A 25491-nucleotide genomic window follows, 5' to 3' on the forward strand; every position below is an offset into this window, starting at 1 on the left:
TGTTTCCTCTTTCCAATGACTTAAAATAGAGTAGAGCTTTCTCAGTAAGCAAGAGGGGAAGTCTCAAAGGAAATCAGTCAAGTACAAGGTCTCAACTGCACGTCCAAAAACTGGTAAGAAACAAAAATTTATGCAGCCCCAGTAGAGGTAGTTTTATCAGTGAAGAATTCTTTGCTCTCGAAGTGATAACCCCAGTTAGATCTCAGCATCACACATTGCTCCTTAGCAATGGAGGAGAGCGAGTGGCTTGCATCCATGACAAAATGCGAGACTCAGCTGATTGATGTGGTTTTGATGATGCCACAATTCTGCCCAAAACCCTTGTAACTAGCAAGTTTGCCCTGAAGATTATTGAATTACTCCACTGACCATGCATTATTTAAAGGGAAGTGCTGTTATTACAGAAGCCAGCTGTTTAACCATTGGAATTCTGTCTGTTGGCCAACTTTCAAGACACAGTATTGTGTTATGACTAAACATTATGTCTACTCCTAGACAGTCGAAGTCTAGGTTAGGTGGTGATCAACTTCTCTGATAAGCAGTCTTTGGTATGCATGCTATGAAAGTGCTGAAGCGCAACTACTGGCAAAATAAATACATAAGTATATGAATTTTGAATGTTAAGACTGTCAGTGAGAAAAATCTATGTGTTGTTATACATGCCTCTTCACTGTAACAACAGAGTGAGTATTTAGACACTTTATAATGCTGGTACAAGAAAACTCTGGGATTGTCTCTCAATGTAGAAGGAACAAGCTCAGTCATATCTCTCTTGTTGCATTGGGTAAGGACAATGAAAAATGTTTTGAGCATCTTGGAGAACCCAAATGATAAATAGAAAACAAATTTTCAACTTCAATATTCAACAATATTTGAACTTCTTTCTTGAAGACAATGTGAGTGGCTTCCAACCACAATGAATATTCAGCCTAAATGAGCTTTTTCTACCATCTTTTCTTGGAATCTTTAGAACAGAAAAGACCAGAGTACTTATCCACTATGCTCAACACAGCAGTGAGCTCCTAGGACCGGTGTTCATGTTGCCTTTATTTAACTGCTTTCTGCAATGGGGAGCTCACTGCTTTCAGGGATGTCTGTCTCATTGTTAACTCTTTTGAATTTAAATTGTTAAAAAATGTTTTTCTTGGGCTGGGGATGTGGCTCAAGCGGTAGCGCGCTCGCCTGGCATGCGTGCGGCCCGGGTTCGATCCTCAGCACCACATACAAACAAAGATGTTGTGTCCACCGAGAACTAAAAAAATAAATAAATATTAAAAAAAAAAAATAAAAATAAAAAAAATGTTTTTCTTCTATTAAACCAAAATTTGTTTTCTATTTATAGAAATACCAATTCTGATTCTACGCACCACAGCAGAAGTATATAATATAGAGTTTTGTTCCATTTCATTTAAAAATTCATCAAAATGACTAGAGTAAGCTGTAATTTTGAGGTCATTAAAAGTACCTATTTTTCTCAAAAGTTATACTGGAGAAAATTATTTTATTGCTTTTCTAATAAATCACATTGAGTCAGGTTTCCTGTTTTAGTCCAGAGAAGTACATATCTTTATTGTGGTTCAGAAAAAGAAGGCATATGAGGATTTGAAGATAAAGGACAAATCTTTGACTCACAGTTATGGTCTCCCAATTGGTGAGAAATGATGATTGTTTGTTAAACATCTTAATGTAGAACCAGAAATCAAGCCTATAGGGCACTTCAAAGGATAAATTAAACTTTAAAAGGCAATAGGTAAACACTTGTCATATTCATATATTCTGAATAGATCACAATGATTCCATTGTAGACATTATGAATAGACAAAGGAAAACATCTAAGACTCTGGTAGTGGAGATAAGTGGTAGTTATATTTTATGGGAAAATCCAAGTCTGTATAGTACTACTTCAACACCATTTTAAAAAACATATATGGACATAAAATCAACTTTCTTTATGGAACATTACAGAAAACTCCTAATATTCTCTATTCTAAAATTTATCAGTCTAAGGACTAAAAAACACAGCTACTTCATAAACTGAGTCATGTCAAACCTGAGCTCACCTAAGACAGACAACAAACCTGGTGTCAGGTATGTCTGCCATTTTTGGCTGTGGTGATTACTGTCTGTTTCCCAAGAAGAAAGAGACCTTTGACTGTTGACAGTTGCCAAGAAGGGATTATAGGACACAGAGTGGCTCTGCTATCCCAGGTGAGGGTTGGCAACTTCCTCCTGTAGTAGGTAAGGTTTTCAGAGCAAGGATTAAGTCAGGTGTGCATGAAAAGAGAATGCAGTGTAGGTCCTAGCATCCCAAAACTTATCCCTCTCCATTTTCAATGTGTAAGTCTGAGTTTTCAAATCAGTTTTTTTCTGAGTTGGCCACACATTTGGAAGTTTCTGGAACCATTCCTACAAACCCATCCCCAAATAACAAATTTCTATTTCATCATCAACAAATGAATCCCAATTAGGTCCTATTAAGAAATAGATTGTCTCAACACAGAACAATCATTACCTATAGTGGATGAGAGTGACAATTAGCACAAAAATGACCATGTCACCTTCTTTTTTTCCCTACCTCAAGAGAAAAACCTCTACTCTTGACTGGCTAGCCACTTAGCAAAAAGTATGTAGAAGTCCTTTGTGGATTACAAAGAACCATGTCAGCCAATTTGAGTCTTCTAATTTACTGTCCCAGGAAAAGATTATAAAAACAAAACAAACAAACAAAAAAAAAAAACACAGAAAACATTGTTTACATTGCTCAGGGGATCAGCCGGTCTCGGCTTGCCAGGACCTGGCTGGCAAGTCAGAGCAGAGTCCACTTCTATACTAGCCTTTGCTCCGATGGCAAGTGAAGGCAAAGCCAAGGCTCCAATTGGGGCCAGCTGCCTGGTCCCTCCCAAAGCCCACAACCATGAGAAGCCCACAGCGTTTGCACTGGGACACAGCAGCAGATCCCGCCCAGAGAGACCACAAATGAACCCTCACTAAGAGACTACCTCCAGCTGCCCTAAGAATGACAATAAACCTGCCTTACGGGAGGAAGCAGCCACCAGGCTCGCATGCCAAGCATCAGGAAAACATTTGGGTTCTTAGAGGATGCCCTGAACAGTTGGCCCTTCTAGCAGAGAGGCAGCCAGACTAGTTTGGTAGCTGGCCATTACCGTGGGCCTGACATCCCCAAATGAGGAAGTTCAAGATATACATGAGCATCTAGACTTTCAAAACCCCATCCTTAAGTATAGTGTCATTATCATGCAAACATAAGACTTTTTTTTTTTTTAATGTCAAGCTTTCCCAGATCGGGGATTAAGTTTGAATCTCTTTCATATTTGTAATTGTATTCTTGTAGATTGATGGTTTGCAAAGTGTCTTCCATGAAGCCCAGACCTCCATGGAGAAACCCAGGCACCTCACCTCCCATAGGAGACAAGGGAGATGAGAAAAGGCCAAAGTCCAGTCTCCCTACCCTCACCTGAGCCAGAGGAGCTTCACCTGGGTCTGTTTTGTGTTCTGGTGTATAGGCAAGATTTGATTTAACAAAAGATCTAATAGGACACAAATTTACAAATAATTTTTCCAGGTGCATGTTAAGTTCTGTGTGAGCTTGTTTTGCCCTCTCTTTTAATTCCAAAGCCAAAAGAAGTGTGCCCCAAACAAAATCAAACCAAGCCAAGACCTACTTGCCAAGTAAAGAGGGCTAATTGATTTGAGTGCTTCCTCTTAGCAATCAGAATCACATGGAAGATGGACTTTTAGTTTATTCTGTCTCGGTCTAGTAGATTTCTATAAGAAAAAAGAAATTATTATACTGATCCCTCAGGTGATGCTAGAAGGAGCCCTATCCCACTGCTACTATGGGTTCTAAGTTCCCAAGCTTCTGGGTGCAATCAATAGTAACACTGCTTCTTTATAGACCATATAAGACCCAGAAAGGGTGCGCAGAGGAAGCAAACCAATATTTATTTAGCATCTACTATGTGTCAGGTGCTGCATTAGGCACTACCCTTACATCCTTTCCTCTGATATTTTATTTAATCCTCTATTTTGACAAAGAAGATATTATTAACCTCATTATATAAATGGGGAAACTGAGGCCTAAAGAGCTTACGTGACTTGTCTAGAGTCACATGCCAGGTCTCCTGGGCTTGATGGAGCACCTGGGCTTTGCAGAAAGCACATAGGAGTTTGAATTTTTACTCTACCACTTAACTGCATGCATCCCCTTGAGCCAGTTGTTCCCAAATGAGTCTCAGTTTTCACACCAGTAAAATTAGGAGCCCTTTTCATACTTAAAACCTCTTTCATCTTCAATCTGATATAACAAAGGAAGCAGTTAAGGGAAAAAGCAAACCTTGGAGCTGTCCTGCGTATAAAAAAATATACAGATTTGTTAAAAACATGAGGGACACCCAGTTATCCCAGAACCATTTCTTGAAGAGTATCCTTGCTCAAATATGTGAGATAATGGATAACCCAAATATCCTGAGTTGATCATTACAAAGTATATTCATGTGCTGAAATATCACATTGGACCCCATAAACATGCACTAATATTATCTGTCAAAAGGACAAATAAATAAGTGAAAAATAGGTTAAGGAAACTTACTGCATGATTTTCTTTTAGATAGTATTTTTAGTGGCCTCCCAAATAAGCCAATATATTGAAAATGTTCAGATTAGACAAGATCCTTGACTATGAGTTGCTGAAAACATGGAAAGCAGTTCTCTAAAACTTCTCTCCAAGTTTTGTGGTGAATGAGTTCATGCTCACAAGTATAGGGTAGACCTCAGGAGACACAAGGAAACCAGGAGGATCCGTGGGGTCAGGAATTGCTGGGGAAGCTTCCAGAAGAAGGTGAGATATTAGAGGATGGGTATTGGCTCCAAGTGGAGAGAAGAGAGATAGCATAGAGAGTTGGAAGATGAAAAGTAAAACAGATTCCACACTAACCCCAGCCACTCTGCATGTGATTTGTACAGACAAGCCCACGGGGTACGGCTCCAGCAGTCGGAGGGCACCTCAGACAGGCATCGTGGATGAGTGTTGCTTCCGGAGCTGTGATCTAAGGAGACTAGAGATGTACTGCGCACCCCTCAAGCCTGCCAAGTCCGCCCGCTCCGTCCGTGCCCAGCGCCACACTGACATGCCCAAGACTCAGAAGGTAAGCCCACCTGGGTGGGATCCATTCACCCTCAAGTAATCTCTGTTTTCTGCATGTGGGTGGGCCAAACAGAAATTCTGCCTACAGCTTCCTGGTTAAAAGGGGGGGGGAAAAAAAAAAAACATTCCCACCAACAGGATGGATTCTATGTCCAATCCTCAGTCACTCAGCATTGCAAATTTCACCTTCCCCTGCTCTGGATGATCTGCTAACTGGAATATGGTGTAAAACACTGGCAAAAATATGGGCTTCGGAACCAGGCAGGGTAGCACACGCCTGTAATCCCAGTGGCTCTGGAGGCTGAGGCAGGAGGATCGCAGGTTCAAAGCTAGCCTCAGTAATGGCGAGGCGCTAAGCAAGTCCGTGAGACTCTGTCTCTAAATAAAATACAAAATAGGGCTGGGGATGTGGAGTGGTTGAGTGCCCTGAGTTCAATCCCTGGTACCAAAAAAAAAAAAAAATGGGCTTTGGTACCAAACGAAACTGTCATAATTGTAATTATTAACTGAACTTGTTAATCCTGGAATTCTGCCATGGTACAAAAACCAAAAAATAAGAAATAAAACAACTCTGTACTGGGAACTATTTGAAATTGACATTCAGTGGGAAATACAAATTAGAGGGGAAATAATTACAAACATAAATTTCTGTTTGACTTGTGAGAACATCTAGAAATTTCTAATGATAAAAATTTGCAGGCATCTTTGTTTTCTAAGAGTTAAACTATAAACATTAGAGGTACCAGCTATGCCATCAGAAGTACATAAAATCACTCAACAGATTTTTGTTGAATGGGTGAGTGACAAATGAATATGAGGACTAAGTAAAGGTTTAGTCTGTAAGTAGAAATAATGAGAACTAAAAAGAAGATGAAAGAAGAGGAGAAAGTGAGGAAGATGAGTTAAAAAAAAAAAGATAAAGTTCTATTTAGGACTCTTTGGGGACTCTGTTGGAAAAAAAAAAATCCTACGTGTTGTTTTAACTTTTGAAGCCAAAAAACTACACTGTTTAGAAAGCACAGCTAGGAGACCATTCATCCTGACACCTTTGCTGCTTCCTGGTCTTAAGCCACATCTGAAGCGGAAGGAAGACCTTGGTGTCTTAGTGGAGATGTCCCCCAAGGAGCCATCTAATGTGATATATAGGGACTGTTGAAGACAGGATGCACACAGAACACAGAAGCCAACAGTGAGTCAGAGAGCAAGGGCCACAGAAGAAACTTCTAGATAAGTGAGGTGGGAAGGTGTGCTGGAAGGGGGGAAGGTATGTTCATTCTTTCTCTTCCCAGGTGACTCAGTGCCTCTTGATTTCTAGCCAGGGAGGAAATGGGTCTCAGAGATGAGTCCCAAAGTTCTGGAACGTTGGGTCTTGGGACCCAGTTGTAGACTCCTCTCCAGTGCCCATGCTGGCTTCCTGCTTTCTATGGAGCCTGGGCATTCTGGGCTGACTCAAAGACTTTGTCTTCAGGGTCACCCTAGGAACAGCCTGTTCTCAATGCAATTATTTTTGTGATGTTTACAGTATCAGCTCCCATCTACCAACAAGAAAAAGAAGTCTCAGAGGCGAAGGAAAGGTGGGCCAAAGACACACCCAGGAGGGGAACAGAAGGAAGGGGCAGAAGCAAGTCAGCAAATCAGAGCAAAGAAGAGCAGAGGAGGGAGACGAGGTAGAAACTGATCAAACAAGGAAAATGGAGGAGAGAAGGACTAAGCAGACAGAGGCCAGGATAAGAGAGGAAATGCTGTAGAGGACATGAAGACCAGTGGCCCTGGCAGCGCTAGATAATGCTCATGATGGAAGGAGAATAACCTGTTAAATGGGAAAGAAAAATGGAAAGCCAAGAAAGGACAAGGAAAGTGGCAAGAATGGATTAAAAAAAAAAGAACAAAAATTATAAGAGGCAAACAAGATGCTCCCTTTTCCTTTCCCCTCCAAAATTTAAATGACTAAAAAAAAATCAGATAAAAAAGGCTTTTATATGTATTTTTATTTTAAATTTTCTACTAATCTATAATAGAAGAATTGCCCATGTCAATATATGTTCAGAGTTAAATATTAGCCCCAAATTCTCAGCAAGACTGAATTGTGTCACAGAAGTTCCCAGATTTCTTTTCCTGCAATATTATTGGAGGCCATGTTTCTTGGTCAGGTCCGGGGGTCAGACCAAAGGGCACCCAGTATTTACCTAAAGGCTTATGAGGTAACCTTTGAGAGGTCGCTGAACTTTTTTTTTTTTTAAACTTTGGAATCTGATTTTTAAAATGTATCAGTTGGCTAAGGCTGCCATAACAAAGTGCCACAGGCTGAGTGGCTAAAAATGACAGAAATTTTTGGTCTCACAGTTTCAGAGACTGGAAGTTCAAACTTCAGGTATCAGGTTTTTCAGGGGCTCTCAGGAAGGTTCTGCATCAGGCCCCTGCCTTGACTTGTAGATGGTCTCCTTCCTGAGTCTTTCTCATCTTCCCTAGGTACATATGTCTGTGTCCAAGTGCTTCCTTGTATAAGGATGATAGTCAGATTGGATTAGGACCCACCTTAATGACCTCATTTTAACTTAATAACTTGTGTAAAGATCCTATCTCCAAATAAGGTAACATTTCTGAGGTTCTGGGAATTGAGACTTCAACATATAAATTTCAGGGAAGGGAACATAATTCAACCCATGATGAAAACTTCTGATGTCCAATTACTACCTTCTAATTATCTTTCCTAGAACCACCCCCAACACATACACACTCTCTTTACCTTATAGCGAACTCCTTTACACACACATATCTAGATTTGATTTGGATTTTTAGATTAAAATTCCATGAATTTCTGCTCCATGAAAAACACTAGGATACATAACACACTCATATGTTATGTTAGAGATGGAAGAAGCTACAGAAATTGTTTTGTTCAATCCTTTCATTTTAAATACAAGGACAGTGAGATTTAGAAATGGGTACAGACATACTTGGATTCTAAGCTTTTCTTTCTTCTGGCCAGCCGACAAAAATACATAATCAATGAATCAACTGAGAAAAAATTCCAAGAGGAAAAGGAAAACAGAAATGAATACATGAAGTCTCCCACTAATTTAATATTTTTCATCCAGAAGGAAATAGTAAATAATAGAAAAGATGCTGGATTTCCCCGAGGGTGAAGAAAAACTAAGCAGATTCATAGAATTTAAGTCTTAGAGATCTTCTTCTTCACTTTTCCTGATTTAATCAATAGGAATAAAGTCTTCCTAGAGGATAAAGCAAAAAGTATCAAGATCAACCAAATTGTGAATTATAGGCATTCAGAGAGGGTACAAAAGAGAAGTACTTAGCCAAGCAAATGATGAAGTCGGGGGTAAGAAGATGATTGAAAACCACACGTGACCTAGTCCATCCTAGACTAAGTAGCCTAGTTTAAAGAAGTCATGGTTCTTGGTGCCCCTGCTCTGCTTTCTACTCCAGATCCCCCTTCCTGAAAACCCAGCATCCATTCAGCATGGAGACTTCCAAGGCTCCATCCATAAGAAAAAGTTCCAATCAGAAGCTTCTCAAGTAACCATTAGTTCAGCAAAAGAATTCAAAGTGCATGTCTTGTGGAAAGGTTTGGGTAAACTATTACTACACATAATCATAAACTATATTCAAGAAGAATTTTATAAAGGCAAGAGAGCTGTCTAGTTAAAGTTCCCATAGTCTTAGAGTATGCGTTAAAATAAACTTTCTTTTGGAAAGGGTTTTATCAACCCTAACCAATCCTTTGGAATTACCAAATAATGATTGCCATGTAATAGGTACTATCAATACCAAAGAGCCCACTGGATGGATGGATGGATGGATGGACGGACGGACAAATGAGTGATACAGATGACTGTATCATGGTGGAAAGACAGACCATAAAAATAAGTTCACTGCTGAGATGAGATGATTTCTATGTAGGATAGTATTAATTAATATTATTATCCTTCTGAAAATTAGAGCCATATGTAAAAAGTTAGTCTCTTGAAGTAGAAACAATTTTCATATCACCAAAAACTTTAAGCCCAAGCTTGCCAACACATTTTGGTGATGTGGTAGTGAAATCTCAAGCATGTGACAGATGGAGAGAACCCGATGACCTAAGGCCCCTTCCAACTAGGAGAACCCCTGAAACTATGAAGAATTTCAATTGAAATGGTAGCTTGGCTCTCCTACATGAAGAACCATTAACATTTATTTCAGGACCACATAATGAACTTTTCAGAAGCCACCATTTTTCTCAACCAGTTAAAATCAAGTGTAATATGTGTTTTCCTTTCGTGGTGCCTAGGGAAAACGTATTTGTAGCATGAACTCCAGCTCTTGCTAGTTTTAAGTGAAAGTGCCAAACTAAATAGAAAGGGGGGATATTTCCGGGCTCACACAGCTTCTGGGACACTTCAGTTTCTAGGACCGCCAATCCAGTGCCTTTCACAAGCATTTGATCTTCTTTCAAATGTCTCTTGAAAACAAAACCTCATACAGCTCCTCAAATGTTTTTGAATGTGGGTACTGTTAGGATGTAAGGATGGAACAGGAGGCAAATAAATGGCTTCCAAAGAATAACTCCCCACCTTCTCCAGCCTCTCCTGACCACCTCGCTGTCATCCACAGGGGAAGCAAGGCTTTCTGAGGTCATATATCTTATTACAGTTTCACAAGTCTGTTTGCATCTATGGGAGAAGATGAGGCCTATTCTCTTTACTTGCCCACTTAAAGGGAATAGTGCTCGTTTGCAATATTTAATAGAAAGGGTGAAGATGATTTTTCATCTGATAACAAAGTTGACAGTCTAAATTTAAAGTAGAAGCTTTGGGTAGCAATACAAAAATTAGCAGTTTGAGATGAAGCACAATTCCCCCTTTTTAAGTTTGGAGTATCCACTACAGAATTCTGCAGCTTATATGCTCATCTCAAAGATGAAAGCCCCATTATTGATTTCTTTGATGTAGGCAAGACGAGTCGGAGAAGCTCATGCTAGCAAAAGTTCTTCAGGGACCACTAAACACCTGACCTGCAAGGCCAAAATCAGTTTGTCCATCCTTAATGTTCTAACCAAAATCAGAATTTTTCCCTGATACCTACATATTTGGCGGCGGGGGGGGGGGGGGGGCTCTCATGGAACTTCTGGATGCCTTTAGTCCTAACTCATTTTTACCCAGCAAACAAAAGAGATAATTTAGAAATATAAACAGATTTCAACTCCAGAAGACAGAACTGGGTATCAAGAACAGCAGGTAAATGATGAGAGACACTCATGAGTCCATGCCTGACATTTCTAGAGTCCAAAGGAAAGTTCTCACCATTTAAGGGCTCAGTTACAGCTTCCATGGGCTAGTGGTAGATGAGTAACAACAACTAGAAAACATTTTGGGAAATTCATGTCTTTATATTATTAACTATTATGGTTATGGTTTTAAGAACCATTGATTAGGAAACTCATTTAAAAAGATAATACTAAAGGCACAGCCAACTGATTTTAATTCTAAATATCCTTGGTTGTAATTCAGAATCTGTAATTACTTTTTCCATAGAATCAGTTTGCAAGTTGAGAAGCTTCTAAATCTACTTCTTGACCATGAGAACCAAGGTTCAGTGCATCCAGTTCTTCCTCCCTTTTGTTGGAGACTAGGATTATTGGCAAAAAAACATCACATGCTTCTTGCACCATTTCCCCTTTCCTTAACCATAAATCTCTAACTTCCTCTATTCACTCTGGCATATTCTTTCATTTTCAATAGGTCCGATAAAGGAACATACATTTAGACTTGTTCAGGCAAGTATTATTTTCACTTTGGAAAAAAAAATTTTAAAGGAGACAATGTCCACCTTGGCTCCTCTAACTGACATGGTCAGAATTGGCATAAGGTAGGATGTTGATAGCAGGACCTCTGACTGGCTGAGCATGATAGCAAATCTTGTCTTTGGTAAAATTGTTCCACCGTTCCCAGTAAGAGACCAAGAAATTTTATATCAACCCTGCACTAGCCAAATGGGCCCAGGCTTTCAAGCTAGGATTCATATGCCAAAAGTTTTATAAAATTCTGTATAAAATCTATAAACATTTGCATGGGGCTTTCTGTCTGGCCAACACCAAGAGGTTAAGTAATCAAAGACCAACCAGCCCTGCCATCTGTGAAAATATGATGGGCTATTTTCACAGCTGTAGATAACAATTATGGCAAGACAAAAATTCCAAATAATTAGGAGCAAGACCATGGCAAGTCTAGGGCTGAGAAAGATCCCTAATCCTGTGACAACTGTAAACATGGGAATGCCCAAAATTTGTGTCATGATGTGGCATGCTTGACTTGTTCATGAGGCATTGCAAGATGAGAAGAAAAGTAGCAAAGAACCAGTAAATGTATAACATCATTATTGTTCTTTTGTCAACATTAGTTAAGCAGGCCATTCTCGAATGTTCTGGTTTGTCTCTACAAATAATACTTGTCTCCTTTCTTGAAAAGGATAACAGGGTGGAGGAGGAGGTCCTTTTGGCACAATGCAACAAGTCTGATTTTTTAAGACTGTGCACGCATGAACTGTTCTTGTGCCATTTTCTGTCTTGGAAAAGCACTGGCTGGCATCCGTCATGTTTACTTTATATGCTGAAGTCTACCATCAACCTCAAACAGATGCAAATCACTTCAACTTGTCATAGTGTTATTTTGTACATCCCAAAAGTTCAGAAGAGTCTTCCAAACTTCCAAAATTTCTCTCAATTCAGTGAGGAGGAAAATTCAGAACACAGAGTTTGAATGTTCTGCCCAGATTTGTCACACATACAAAAAATGAGTGGAAGAAGGCAACACCCTTTCCTACTAACCCTGCAAACTCATCACAACTGCATTACACTGACACCCACAGGTGAAAACCCAAGGCCTCACATCTCTCAAGGACATCATCATGTCAACTATCACACACGTTACTTGAAGTAACCCTAGCTTAAATCAGTTGTCAGATGAAACAATGGCATTTAGAAGTGTAAAAGAAAAGGAATCATCAAATCCAGCTCTTAGGTAAGAATGTGCCGAAACTTTAACGCATATCAGTACAATTACTAGAATCTGGCGTTTCACTTTTTTAAATGCCATAACACCTGAACCTTTAGCAATTCCAAAATCAACTCCCTCTGGGAAAGATAGTATGCTTAAACTTTTTTTTTTTTAATTTAAAAACGTAACACAAACACAAACAGCTAACTCCACAAGCTGCCCAGAAAATCAGCAATCTAAGCAGCCCTGAATCCCGAAGTATTTTACAACACCCTTCAAGACTATTAAAAACAACATAAATACCTCTTGCCAGGGAGAGAAAGTACCCTTCAGCATTTTTTTTTCTTCTTTTTCTTTTCTCTTCCAGACTTTTAAGCCATTTTGGTAGTGCTTTCTTACATCACAGGAAGAACTATTAGAAATAGAGTTAGGTGGTGTCCTTTGAAGACTAAGAAAATTGATAAATCAAGACAATCTTGGAATAATGATGGGATGAATATAAGCTCCCCAATTCCTAGAATTGCTGGGGGTGCATACCAGTCACTGGGGTCAGTGAGGAAACAATTATAAGTCTGCTCTCCCAGCCCTCCAGGGAGCTCTGAAAATCTGGAGGTACCTGCTATTTCACTGTACTCAGCCAGAAAAGTGCTAGCATGGAAAGTGCTTTGACTATTAAAAGGAAAAAAAGAAGGTAATAGTAAGAGCTGATATTTATTAGGAATATATTCTGTGGTGAAGGCCACAGTGAATCACTTCATTTAATCACTATAGCCTGCAGGTTAAATACTATAATTATCCCTACTTTTCAGAAAAGAAAACTCAAGCTAAAGAATCATTGTATGATTATAATTCTGTAAAACAAATAAAAGATCTATAATAGAAATTTTCTCTAACAATCCCCCAAATATTTGGAATGGTAGTATGTGGATAAGTTTTCTGTGACATTAAAAACTAATAAATACATTATACAAAACTCCTCCTTAAAGTGAATTAAAAGTATATTTTATTTTGAAAATGTGAACTACAGGAAGAAAGGGAGAGAAGGAACAGACTCAGGCTAAGAAAATCTAGAAAAGGTAAAAGTCTTGCCAAGGCCTTAGCTACTCTTAAAAAGTGGCCAAATCTAAATGCAAAACCAAGTCAGACACCAGACCACCACCACTGCACTGCACTCCCTCTTGCCCCTAGTAAGCTCCAAGACAGCAGAGGGCTCTGTGTTATTTTTCCCTTATTCAGAAGCCAACAGGAAACAGGCCACCATGCAGTGCTTGCTGTTGGCCTAAACTGTGTTCCCTCAATCCTACAGGACATTTCAATTAATTTAACCAGCTTTATTCTTTGCTCAAAGCACCATGCTTGGGTCTGGGGAGGATACAGAGGTGAAGGAAACATGCCTCCTACCCTCAAGGAGCTTACCTTCTACCGGGGAGACAAGACACACAGAACTTACTCCAGTGTTCTAACAAAAGTAGCCCTAGAGCAGATTCTAACAGTGCACATGTCAAAATAGATTGATACTCTTCACAAAAACCACCTTAATCAAGTGCCCTTGAAGTATCAGTTCTCTCATATACAACTATGCCTATCTCCCTGGGCCAGTTAAACATTCAAGGGTTATTATATTTAATCAGAATGCCTGTATGGGGTTGGTGCTCTTGCTTCACCCTTTCAATATATGGAAGAGGAAACTGAGGCAAGAACAAGGCAGTGATTATCAAAGGTCGCACTACCCCTGTGGGGTCCAACAGCTGGAATCCAAATCAGGCATATAAGCCTAGGTTCCCTAAGAAGCAGAAAATGAGATGGGGGTCAAATGAGCAAGGATTTTATTAGGAGCAAGGATTTTATTTTATTGTGTGAAAGGAAATAGGAGGGGCTTTGGAAGACTGGGCAAACCATCAATGGCAATGCAAGTCTGAGCCCATGGGAAGGAGAAAGGGAGAAGAACTTGGGAAGAAATATCTATACTATTATGTGGTCGAAAGGAAGAAACATAAATCCATATTAGTCTTTAAACCAAAGTTGGCCTGCAAAAGAATGTATTTCCCAGGAATGGGTCTACCTTGGTATCCCCACCACACCTAGTCATTGGCTTATAGGAGGCTCCTCCCTGGGTCAATCTACTATGATCAAAGAAGGTCATAGTGGAGAAAAAAGTTATGCTTTAGGCCATTCCTAGCATAACTACATAAAAGGCAATGAAGTACTTTCCAAGCAATAGCATAAAGTGGGGCAGAATTAACACTGTGTCCAGTAAGTACACACCTCTCTCTTTTTGCAAAAGAAACAGCTACTTACCTGAGACATACAGATCTCTTGAATTCTGCACCTTGTCCTTTAGTTTTAAAGTCACATCCAAATGCCCTGAGTAAATCTCATGACACTCACTCAGCTTGGCCCCCAGAGATGAAAGGATGACCTAGCTCTCCTGGAATTTGAACTTGTGAAGTTAAAAAGATATCACAGTTGACACTGAGACATCTAAATCATCCTTCACAATTTCACACGTTCCCAGGCCAAACCAGGAAAAAAGCACATCCTTCCAACAAGTGACGAGCTAAGATCTGGGCCATTTCTCCATCACCCACTGCTCTTTTTCCTCTATTTTACCCTTTTGGGGAAAAGGTCAATGCTAAGTTAATACTTTATGATTTACAACAGGCAGTAAATGTTCCATGCTGGACAGTATTTACCCAGTATTTTTTTATAGGATGCCAGATTTTTCCAGACTTTCTCTCATACAATAGTTAACTTGTTTGGAGTGGGTGGAGAAGGAAACATAGTCATTGAAAAGATCACTGCTTCCTCCTTGAAATCTAAAGAGTCTATTATAATTCTTCTTTCAGAATCTGTCTTTCGGGCCAAATCTCCTACAGATTAGGGAGAAGAGAAGTGGTTATGCTATCTAAGAGTTCACTTTCACTAACTGAATACTGTGCTACTAGATCTCTATAAATAATCACACAAAGAAGCCCATCTCACATCAGTAGAAAGAGAGGGCACCCAGCCACCTAGATCAGTCTTCTACCCACCAGACAGTACCTTCTTCTCCAAAAAAGCCCCTAACAGCAGCTGTAATCATGGGCAGCTCAGAGCATTATTGGCCATTGCTATTGGGAAGACTTTTGGACTTTGAGACACCAAATACAGTTTTCAGTCTTGGGGAGATAGTACAGCAGAATGGCTAACATGGTAAGCTCCAGAATCAGAAGGAACCAGCACAAATCCCAATCTCTGCTCCATCTTCTCTATATGTTTATCCTTTCAAAGCTTCAGACTCCTTAAAGGTCAAATGGTCAAAATACTCATACCCACCCCTAAAGGACTATAAGAATTACATCAGAAAAATATTTTCTTTTTAAAAACAAATTATTTATTTTTGCATTAAAATTCTTAATACACCATTGTATCATAATTTATCACATCTCTGATTATATATAAGGTATGTTGACACCAAATTCACATCTTCATACATGTATTTTGTATAGTAATGAGGGTCTCCTTTCACCATCCATGCTATTCCCTTTCTCCCTCCCTTTTCCTCCCACCCCTATTCCCTATCTAGATACAGAAAATATTTTCAATGAGCATGCATAGTACAATCCCCAGCACATAATAAATGCTCGTGTGATGGGTACTATTAGTATCAGTTCTGGGCTTATCAACTTGTTCCTATGTTATTTTAAGCACATCATTAAATTCTCAGCTTATTAATGGGGCTGATGTGAATAACGTGACTTCACCAGGTAGTTTGAGAAGATTGAGTGAGATTATCCGCAAACTATAAAGCTTCTGCAAATGTGAAGATGATTATTATTTTCATTGTTATTAGCCTTCAATGATCTTCTTCATTGGAAAGTTCATGGATAACTTTCCAGAGGAAAGCTTGGAGCTAGGATAAGAACCAGAATGTAATGGGAGACAGTGAATGGCCACCTCAGGGTGGAGGTACCCATGTGCAATAATGTAAATTGCAAATCTATTTCTTTCCCAGCTTATTCCCTGATGAGTTGGTTAACCTTCCCTTCAAAAGGGTTAACCAACCCCAGTAAACTGGAAGACCGATATTTTTAAAAACAATCTTACCTTCCCTGGTGTCAATAGGAAACAGTATTTACTCACTACTGTTTTCCTTTCAAAAATCTGTCTAGTTGCATACTAGAAACAGCTTCAGCTGGTTTGTTTGTCTTGGACAAGCTGCTGAAGTGAAAAATTTTTGCTTGGCTGAATGTGGGACAGTTTCATAACCCTTTAAGAAGTGCATTGAAGGTGGTGCCAGCTCAGGACGAAGACAGCCGCTCCTTGCGTGCCTACACTTGCCACCCATTGTCAAGGGTGGCGGCATAATTAAATTAAGACAATGAGCAAAGCAACAGATGCATCTGAGACCAAGTCCCTGAGTGCTTTTGTTTAGTCACTGTCATTGTCTGCAACAAAAAAGTCACATGTGAGAGCCTGGGAAGAGAGCCAGATGCAAACCAGACAACATCCCAGCTGGTTTGAATGGCCTTCACCGTACGTGTGTGTGCATGAGAACCATGCTACTTGGAGCAGTGCTGGGTGAGTTTCAGCCCATAGCTCTGCTGTGACGCTGAGACAGGCTCAGAAGAAAAAGTCCAGAGGATACCTCTGCTCAAACCTCACACTTTCAACCTTCTGCTTTAGGAGCAAAGAAAAGAATCTCTGTTGGAAACAAAAGATAAGATCTATATGATGTGTCTAGCTAACCTCAATGTTTTTGCTACAGCACTAATGAATTTGAAGAGCAGAATACAGAATATACCTGTTGTCTTCTACAAATCTGTAATTAATTCAGTTTGCAAGGAAAACTGGGAATTAAACATCTTGCAGAGCATTGTTAACATATCATTCAGTATTTTTTTTAGTTTGGGCATGTCAGATTCCTAAGAATATTTGTTTTAACCTGGTATGCATCTTATATAGGAAAAAAAAGATAAAACTCAAATTAGAATGTATCTCTTCTTGTTAGTTAATTTGGTTTATAGTTTGGCGGAAAGGTGGTAGCCTTCAAAATAGTTATTTAGGGACTTACATGAGATACATCCCATCAGCAGGGTCAACACAGAAATTTTTCAAGGAGTTTGGGAACATTTGTGTTTTAACTCTGTGGGCCCATATGTCTTTCTTTCATTTTCTTAACTACTATTTTTAAAAAAGCAATATTCATAGCTGCAATACATAGCAATAAATGCATGTCAAATAGATTTGGTAAAAGGTGTGTGCTATTTGAGAAAAAAAGTGCCAGGATTTTAAATAGAAAGCATTTTGAGGATTCTATTCAAGTGCCTAGTTTCTTCGCATCAGCTTCTTTTGCAGTGGCCACTGAGCTAGACTCCTTAATCAATGTTTTCATACAGTGATGCCATCTGCCTTTCATTCAGTCAGTTCAGGGATATCAACCTTCAACTGGAATTGCTAGCTGCCTTTCATGAAGGACTTGGTGGTAAAACTCTATAATGTTCCAGGCAGAACTGAACACATATAAGAAAAATTGCCAAATCCCTGTGGGTCTTGGCCAACAGGTATTATTTCTAAGGAATGGTAGGTGGGTTTTCTCCCATTTCAGCCTTAAAACTTCTCTCGTTGCTCTAGGTCTCAGTTCTGAGCAGCACTAAGGACTCTTAGTTCCTAACAGTGTTGTGTTTGGGTGGGTGATCATAACTTAAGCCAGAGGAAAAGTCTGGAGATTCTGGCCATCATTATAAGAACCACTGGTTTTGGGTCTTAGTGAAAACATGTTTTAAGGATGAGGATAAGAATTCTTGAACTCCATTTTGTAATTGTACATTATGTACCCCCATAGAAGATTCTCTGGCTAGAAGCAAAACCAAGCAAAGAAGTGCTTTAAGTGTGTGCATGTGAATAACATTTTAGTTCACATCTCCTTATATGACTAAATACAGTGCTATTTAAATTGATTCAAGGCTAAAATAAGAACTATAGAAAAAGTCGAATGACTTGGTTTTGCACACCGTGAAGGAATCCCTCGTACTCATGTGATTCATCCTATAGATATTTTTTGAGCACCTGCAATATCCTAGGCCCTGTTTTAGACTCTGCAGTGTCACAGTGTCCTTGCCCTCATAGAGCTTCGATTCTAAATGAAACTCCAAATTCCTTAGCTAATAGCCTTGTTTGTCAGTGAGTGAATGGTATCACCAAAGCACAGAACTCAGGATATTTGGTCTTAGAATAGTTACTTTGCAATACAGATGACATAAATAATAAGAGCAAACAAAGAGTAACTGAAAATAGTAACAGCTAATACTTATGTAGTGCTTATCATGTGCCAGACTAGTATTAAGTGCTTTTATTATACATGAATCCTTTCATCTTTAATCCTATAAGGTAGATAATGTTATTATTCTGTTTCATGAAGCACAGAGACAAAAGAGACCTCATTTGCACAAGTTCCCATGGCTGGAAAATACACTAATTAGGAATTGAGCTCAGTTCAGGAAGTCTGTGATTTTATAGATGACATCAATGACAAACTTGTGAATTTCTACTTCCCAAACTCTGCCTCTTTCTAGAGGGCAGGGAAAAGACCAAAAAAAAAAAGAGAGAGAGAGAGAGAGAAATATCACCTTTTTTCACAAAAATTAAAACAGAACTGTGATAAAAACAGCAGAGGATGATCTCACCATCTGATTGATGTGTTTGTTTTGTTTTTTTTCTAAGAAAAGATGCTACTGGTCAGACACAGGGATTTTCAGGATCCCTTTCCTATTAATGTGTGAGATAGACAGATGGGTAGAAATACACTTTACATGATTATATATAATTATATATTATAATATGATTATATATACATATATAAAATATATGTATGTGTATATATGTATATATGTGTGTATAATATATATATTACACACACATATATTTCCACATCTCCAGACATGGAAGTAACCTAAGTGCGGTTTAGCCAAGGAATTAACTAAAGACCTGTCCATCTGTATGCCTCTCTCAGAAAAACCAATGCCTAAAGCTCTGCTGTAGCTTGATTCATGGCATACAAAATACAAAAGAATGAGACCTCGTGTTAAAAACAGATGGGTACAGTTAGATAGGAAAAATAAGTACTAGTCTATTGCAACACAGCAGCCTGAGTATAGTATAGAATAATTGATTATATATTTTGTAAAGAATGAGAAGAGAGTGTCAGTTTCCCAGCATGAAGAAAGGATAGAATTTTAAGGGGCTAGAAATACTAATTACCCTGTTTTGATTATCACTGCTGATACCCATGTATTGAATTGTCTATCACAAGGTTCCCCATAAATATGTACAATTTTAAAATAGATACACTTAAAACAATTAAATTAGAAGGGTCTACAAAACCTCACCAAGCTAACGTCACTGTCTCTCCTTTATTCATAGGAAGTTCATTTGAAGAACGCAAGTAGAGGGAGCGCAGGAAACAAGAACTACAGAATGTAGGAAGAGCCTCCTGAGGAGCCAAGAATGACATGTCACCACAGGATTCCTTGCTCTGCGCGAGTTACCTGTTAAACATTGGAACACCTACCAAAAAATAAGTTTGATAGCATTTCAAAGATGGGCATTTCCCCCAAGGAAATATACAAGTAAACATTCCAACATTGTCTTTAGCAGTGATTGTTAAAAGATTTGCACCTTGCAAAAACAGTCCTGGAGTTGATAGATTGCTGTTGATCCTATATCAATCATGTTCTATAGAGAAAAATATATATATCTTAGTCCCTGCCTCTTAAGAGCCACAGATGCATGGGTGTTGTTCAGACCCAGCTGCCCTCAGTTCCTTTCTGAATCTTGGCTGCTGCAGCATCCATTCAGCAACCTGGTCTAAGTGGTTTATGAATTGTTTTCTTATTTGCACTTCTTTCTACACAACACAAAATGTTTATTTTACAATGTCTAATAATCTTCTTTGTCTACCCCATCACTCACCCTTTCATGTCATTTACATTTGTCTAATTTGGCCTCCTCAAAAGCAGTAGCAAGAAGTCAAAGAGCCCACCGATGTTTAACCTACAAGATTCAATCTGTGGCATTCGTACCAAATATGAATTGGATGCATTTATTTTAAACAAATAGCTTTATTTTTCCACATCATGCCACACACACACACACAAAAAAAAAATTATAAGAACGCAAACAGTTGCAACTTTGAGGCCAATCATTTTTAGGTGTATCTTTGAAACAGAAAGTCTCTTAAACTCTCAATGGTTCCTTCGAATGATGAGTTAGCGTGCAACCTGATTAGTAAATTCTCTCTTTTTATTTTTTCCATGTAGAGCACTATGTAAATTTAGCATATCAATAATACAGGATATATCAAACAGTATGTAAAACTTTGTTTTTTAGTACAATGGTGCTATTTTGTAGTTTGTTATATGAAAGAGTCTGGTCAAAACGGTAAAAGGCGAAAGCAAAGCAGGAGGGAAAGCCTGGAGCCAAGGATGGTACCAAGGGGAGGGAAACTGGAAATTCCATCCATTTAGGAAAGAGGGCAAAGTCCCCCAATTATGCCTCCAGAGGAATTTAACATGCAAAACACCAATGCAAATTCGACTGGCACGTCCAGAGAGGAAGCCGTGGAATGGAAAAAGCAAAAGGCTAGGAATTTTAACAGTCCTGGTTTCTGTTTCTTGCCAAAGAAACAAACATCCAGCTCTGCCACAGACTCACCACTGTGTGACCTTGGGCAAGTCGCTTCACCTCTCTGTGCCTCAGTTTCCTCATCTGCAAAATGGGGGCAATATGTCATCTACCTACCTCAAAGGGGTGGTATGAGGGTCAAAAAGATGAAGCTTCAGATTTTTATCCTGGGTTGTTGGAGGGCGCAACACCAGAGCCCTTGAATTGCTGGGATATATGGAATTCTACAAACAACCCATTCACAACATGGCTAGAGGGTTATTAACCAAATGTTTTTATGAATATAAGTGAAAAGAGAGAAAGGAAAAGAGAACAGTGGAAAAACAAAAAGATTTCTACCAATGAAAGGGTAATCAATCGATCACTCCATTTGTTAAGTTCTTAACTGATTTTTTCCAAGCAATTGCCTTCTGTCTAGTAGCACCTCTTTAAATGTGACAAATAATATTCTACTCATTTGGAAAAACACACTTTTCTTGCTTCTTAGAAAATATAAGAAAAATGGCCCAAGATTTTAAATATTGAAATAATATCCACTAAAATATCACATAGTTACTTTCTTTAATGGACTTTCTTCTTATCCTTAGTTGTATATATACACACGTATTTTATTTTTGTGAAAATATGCTGACTAGAGTTGGTAATTAAGAGACAAAAAATTCCTCCTCAACCTTGAAATTTCTCCTCATATCTGATTAGAAGAGTGATTCCGAACTTTCTGTGAATGTCTTACACATTCAACTGAACATTGATATTAAGAAAATCCAAAAATGAGGACAGCCCCCCAAAATGCTCCCTGTCTATGGATCAGGATTTTCCTTTTAGAACAATGAACTATCCAGCATTCAGATATTTTTATCTGCCTTAGATTTTTTTTGGTGAAAAGCACACAATTTGAGTATGTCATGTAAATTTTTATCTTTTATGTTCTTGGAAAGTATATATGAAAAACAAAAATGACATCTTTAGGTTTGGGGGTTTTCTTTCTTTCTTTCTACCTTTCTTACTGGTCTCCTCAAGTTTAAGAGGCCAGGAAAAAAAAAAGAAAGAAAGACTTCCTGAATCTCTGATAATATGCAAAAAGAAGGTCTTATTCAGTGGAGTGTTCCTGTTCAGTCAACTAGCATCTTAACACTCAGTCCTCAGAGCCATTTGAATCCAGTGCCTTGGGGATGCTGAGTAAGGCTCTGATCTCTATGGAGAGATGTCAAAAACAAACAAAAAAAAAAACCTATAAATTGGTTTTGCTCTCTGCCTGTTTTCTAGACGAGGATTCTATGGAATGAGATGCTAGACCTAAGCATCTCTCCAAGATGGCTCTTCTGATTTTTATTTCTTGTTCCCAGTGTATACCTTTTAAAATTGCTGAGTCCCAGAAAAACTTCACAGGCAGTCTTCCACAGATTTATGGGTTTCTTGACATAGTTGGATATGATAATTCTAAGGGTGACTGTGACATGTTTTATTCATTTAATTCTACGTGCAGTCAAAAATATCCCAATGAGGAAAGCTTCAATATGTGATACCATGTCATTTTTTAAAACATTTTCCAATACATAATCCCCTCCAGCTGGATCCTAAATCAACAAATAAAAATTAATTAGACTAGCCCACCATTTTACTTTCAAATGAATTAAGACAAATAGATGTTATTGCTGCAATTCAATTGATTATTGCCACAGAATGGCTCAGGATTAACAGGAAAGAAGCACCTAGAACTTCACAGCTCAAAATTTTACCCACTTTGCTATGGAGTTATATTTCTTTAGTACTTAGAAATGGGGCAATTTTCAGTTGTTTATAAAAAGAATGACAAAAATTGGTAGGATGAGTTTTCAATGGATAGGTTTATTTCCAATGTAATTGACAGTATTCCACACCTCTGTCAATTTTTGGTTTCTCTTCCCCAAATAGTGTAAAGAATTATTTGACTATTTCAAGATTAGGCAATTTCACTGGACAGGCTAATGCAGCTCCCCATCAAAACTCACTCTTCTATTTTAAAAGAAAATCTCATCACCTAGACTGCACACACATGTTCACACGCTCACCCTAAGAGTCCAATGGAATACTGAGGGAAAAAAAAATCACTTCCTTGAAAATCTTACTTAAAAATAATGAAAACAAACAAAGCCTCCTTATGAATCCTTCCTTTCCCTTCCCTTAGAACATGGATGTTTGTATAGATGAAAACATCTCATGCTCTGTGGCTCCAGGGTTTCTGTTACTAGTTTATGGCTTGCAAGAATGCTTAGAATGAAGATGTAGCATATTTTGCTTTCCCATTTATTGTTTGGCCAGCAATGCCAATGTGGTGCTATTGTTTCTTTAAGAAAGTACTTGACTTAAAAAAAAATGAAAAAAAGAAAAAAAAAGAAAGCATAGACATATTTTTTTAAAGTACGAAACCAACAATTCTATAGATAGATGGCTTAATAAAATTGCATTAGATCTAGTCACACCACCTTTCAACTTTGTATCACTCACAAGTAAAGTGTTGTTCACCAAATTGTGAGTTTGGGGGTACTGGGGTAGAAGATGGAAATTTTTAAAAGTTACAAGGCTCCATTATTTCGTTGGCTCTCAAACTCAGCAAAATTAGCAATATTTCATCTAATCCAAACACTTTGATCAAGTGCTTGGAGTATAAAGGGAAAGAAAAAGAAAGATCTTCTAGGTAAATGGCAGAACTAGAAAGAGTATTCAGTTGCTTTTTGATTTTTTTTTTTTTTTTTTTTTTTTTTTTGTGCTCTGCTCTAAAACAGATATTCAGCAAGTGGAGAAAATAAAAACAAAGAGAAAAAAAATGCATAGATTCGCCAACTACTAAAAACAGCTTCTGCCACATCTTCCTTGGGTGTTCTTTGGTATGGTCTGTAGAAGATCCTCTCCCTTCTTCAAAGATCTCAAACAGGCAGGAGCTCTCCTAAAACACAATCACTGATCTCATTGGGAAATGTGGGAAAGGACTTCCTTATGAGATGGGGGTCATCTGCTGATTAAGAAAGAGAAGCCTTTATGAGAAATTGTTGAAAGAGATGTTACAATCTGTGAAGATGTTTTTGTTCTCAGTTTCTGATTTTTTTTTAACTTTAAACTGTCTTTATGAATACCCGAATGTTCCAAATGACTTGGTCCTTTTCTTCTTTTTTCATATTGGAATGAGGGGATGATAAGATTAAACCACATATACTCTTTAAACCATAGGCTAGATAGAAACATATGCTTGACTTATCGAATCCAACTATTTAAAATGTTTTGCTATTTTTAACCTTGAAAGATGGTCCTAAATTATTAGAGTAGACTCTGTTTGGCTGTCCTCATAAGAAAGAGCATTTCCGTTCAAATCACATGGATTTCCCATCGATGTTTTCAAAAGGTAAATCTGACCTATGATAAGGCCTCATGTACTTTAAAATACAGTAGAAGAATTAGCAGTCTTCATGTCCCTTCCCTGAAATGATCATAAAGTCCAGGATCTGAGGGGGCAAAAACAAAAAGAAAATTTTTTGGATTCTTTATTTTTGTTTTTGTTATGTTTTGTTTTCAAGGCTAGTGCTTAATCTTATAGTACATATTTGCTTATTGCTATTTTAATATTCTATAAGACTTTCCTGTTAGGTATTAGAAATTGATACATAGATATCTTTTTGTGTGTAACTTCTATTTAAAAAGAAAAGAAGACACAAAGACTGTCTAAAGCTTTAAGTGCATATGGTACAGGATAAAGTTAATGATTTAAATAAATAAGTCCTATCTGGAACAATTTTTTTTTTTTTTAAGGAAAACTCTCACAGATAAAACAGGCCCAGGAGATTTTGAAACTGTCTTTATTCTTCTCCATCCTTTTTTCTTTTTAAATCTGCCTCAGAATTTTTTAGAGAGCTGATCAAGCTGAAGTCCTAGAATTAAAGGAACCTCTTTTAAAAAAAACATACACTTCACATGGTCCCACTTAATGTATGATTACATTGATCTTAAACACAGTCCTTCTCTCCCTATTTTCCAAATGTCACTGATATAAACTTTCAAGGGAAACTTAAAAAAAATTTTAAAAAGAGAGAACACAAGAGTCAAAGTGTTCCTGCCCAATTGAAATATGAGCTAAGATGGAAATAGAGTTTCTCCTACTTAAAAATCCAATGCTGATTCACCTTCAAAATGACCTTTTACAATCCTTAGAATACCTCTTTGTTCAAATTGCCCAGGCCTACAAGCAAACATTACTCATTTTCTTTTGCCCACAATGCACTAAAAATGTAAAGTAGAAAAAATGAAATTAGAATTCTAAAAATCCCTTCCAAGCCACCCACCGACCCCACTCACAGATTCATAGCAAAGTCACTCTGTTGATCCCTTACTCTGATTTTATTTAGATATTTATCTTGTACCTGCTGCTAAACACAGTGCAAGAGGGACTCTGAAACCTCAAGCTGTCTGCTCGCATCTCTTCTCTGTGTCTATGTATCATTAAAATGTCTATTCAAAATATCAAAAACTTTCAAACATCATGTAGCTTATATTCAGTTCACATAGAAGCCCCAAATAGATGTCAGATCTCTTTTTGCTAAGAGAGTTAATGAACTATGAGAATTGGGATTACATAATGTATTTTGCTTCATGTATTTTTATCACACTTATAGGCCAAATGTGATAAATAAACTTACGGAC

At 38.1% G+C, this 25491-nt stretch overlaps 1 protein-coding gene and 1 long non-coding RNA gene across 2 annotated transcripts in view; one reads left to right on the forward strand and one right to left on the reverse strand.

The window, feature by feature from the left end:
- Igf1 (insulin like growth factor 1) overlaps window positions 1-25358 on the forward strand; it is a 73682-nt gene extending 48324 nt beyond the window's left edge. Inside the window, exons 3-4 of the mRNA XM_027929150.2 lie at window positions 4984-5165; window positions 19561-25358. Of these exons, the coding sequence (XP_027784951.1) occupies window positions 4984-5165; window positions 19561-19620 (242 nt within the window). The 3' untranslated portion in view covers window positions 19621-25358. The remainder of the gene's footprint in view (window positions 1-4983; window positions 5166-19560) is intronic.
- Window positions 1-25491, reverse strand: part of LOC139705173 (uncharacterized) — a 413615-nt gene that overhangs the window by 263455 nt on the left and 124669 nt on the right. The window lies entirely within an intron of this gene.

The sequence above is a fragment of the Marmota flaviventris genome, chromosome 3, assembly GCF_047511675.1.
Source record: "Marmota flaviventris isolate mMarFla1 chromosome 3, mMarFla1.hap1, whole genome shotgun sequence".
Classification (NCBI taxonomy): Eukaryota; Metazoa; Chordata; class Mammalia; order Rodentia; family Sciuridae; genus Marmota; species Marmota flaviventris.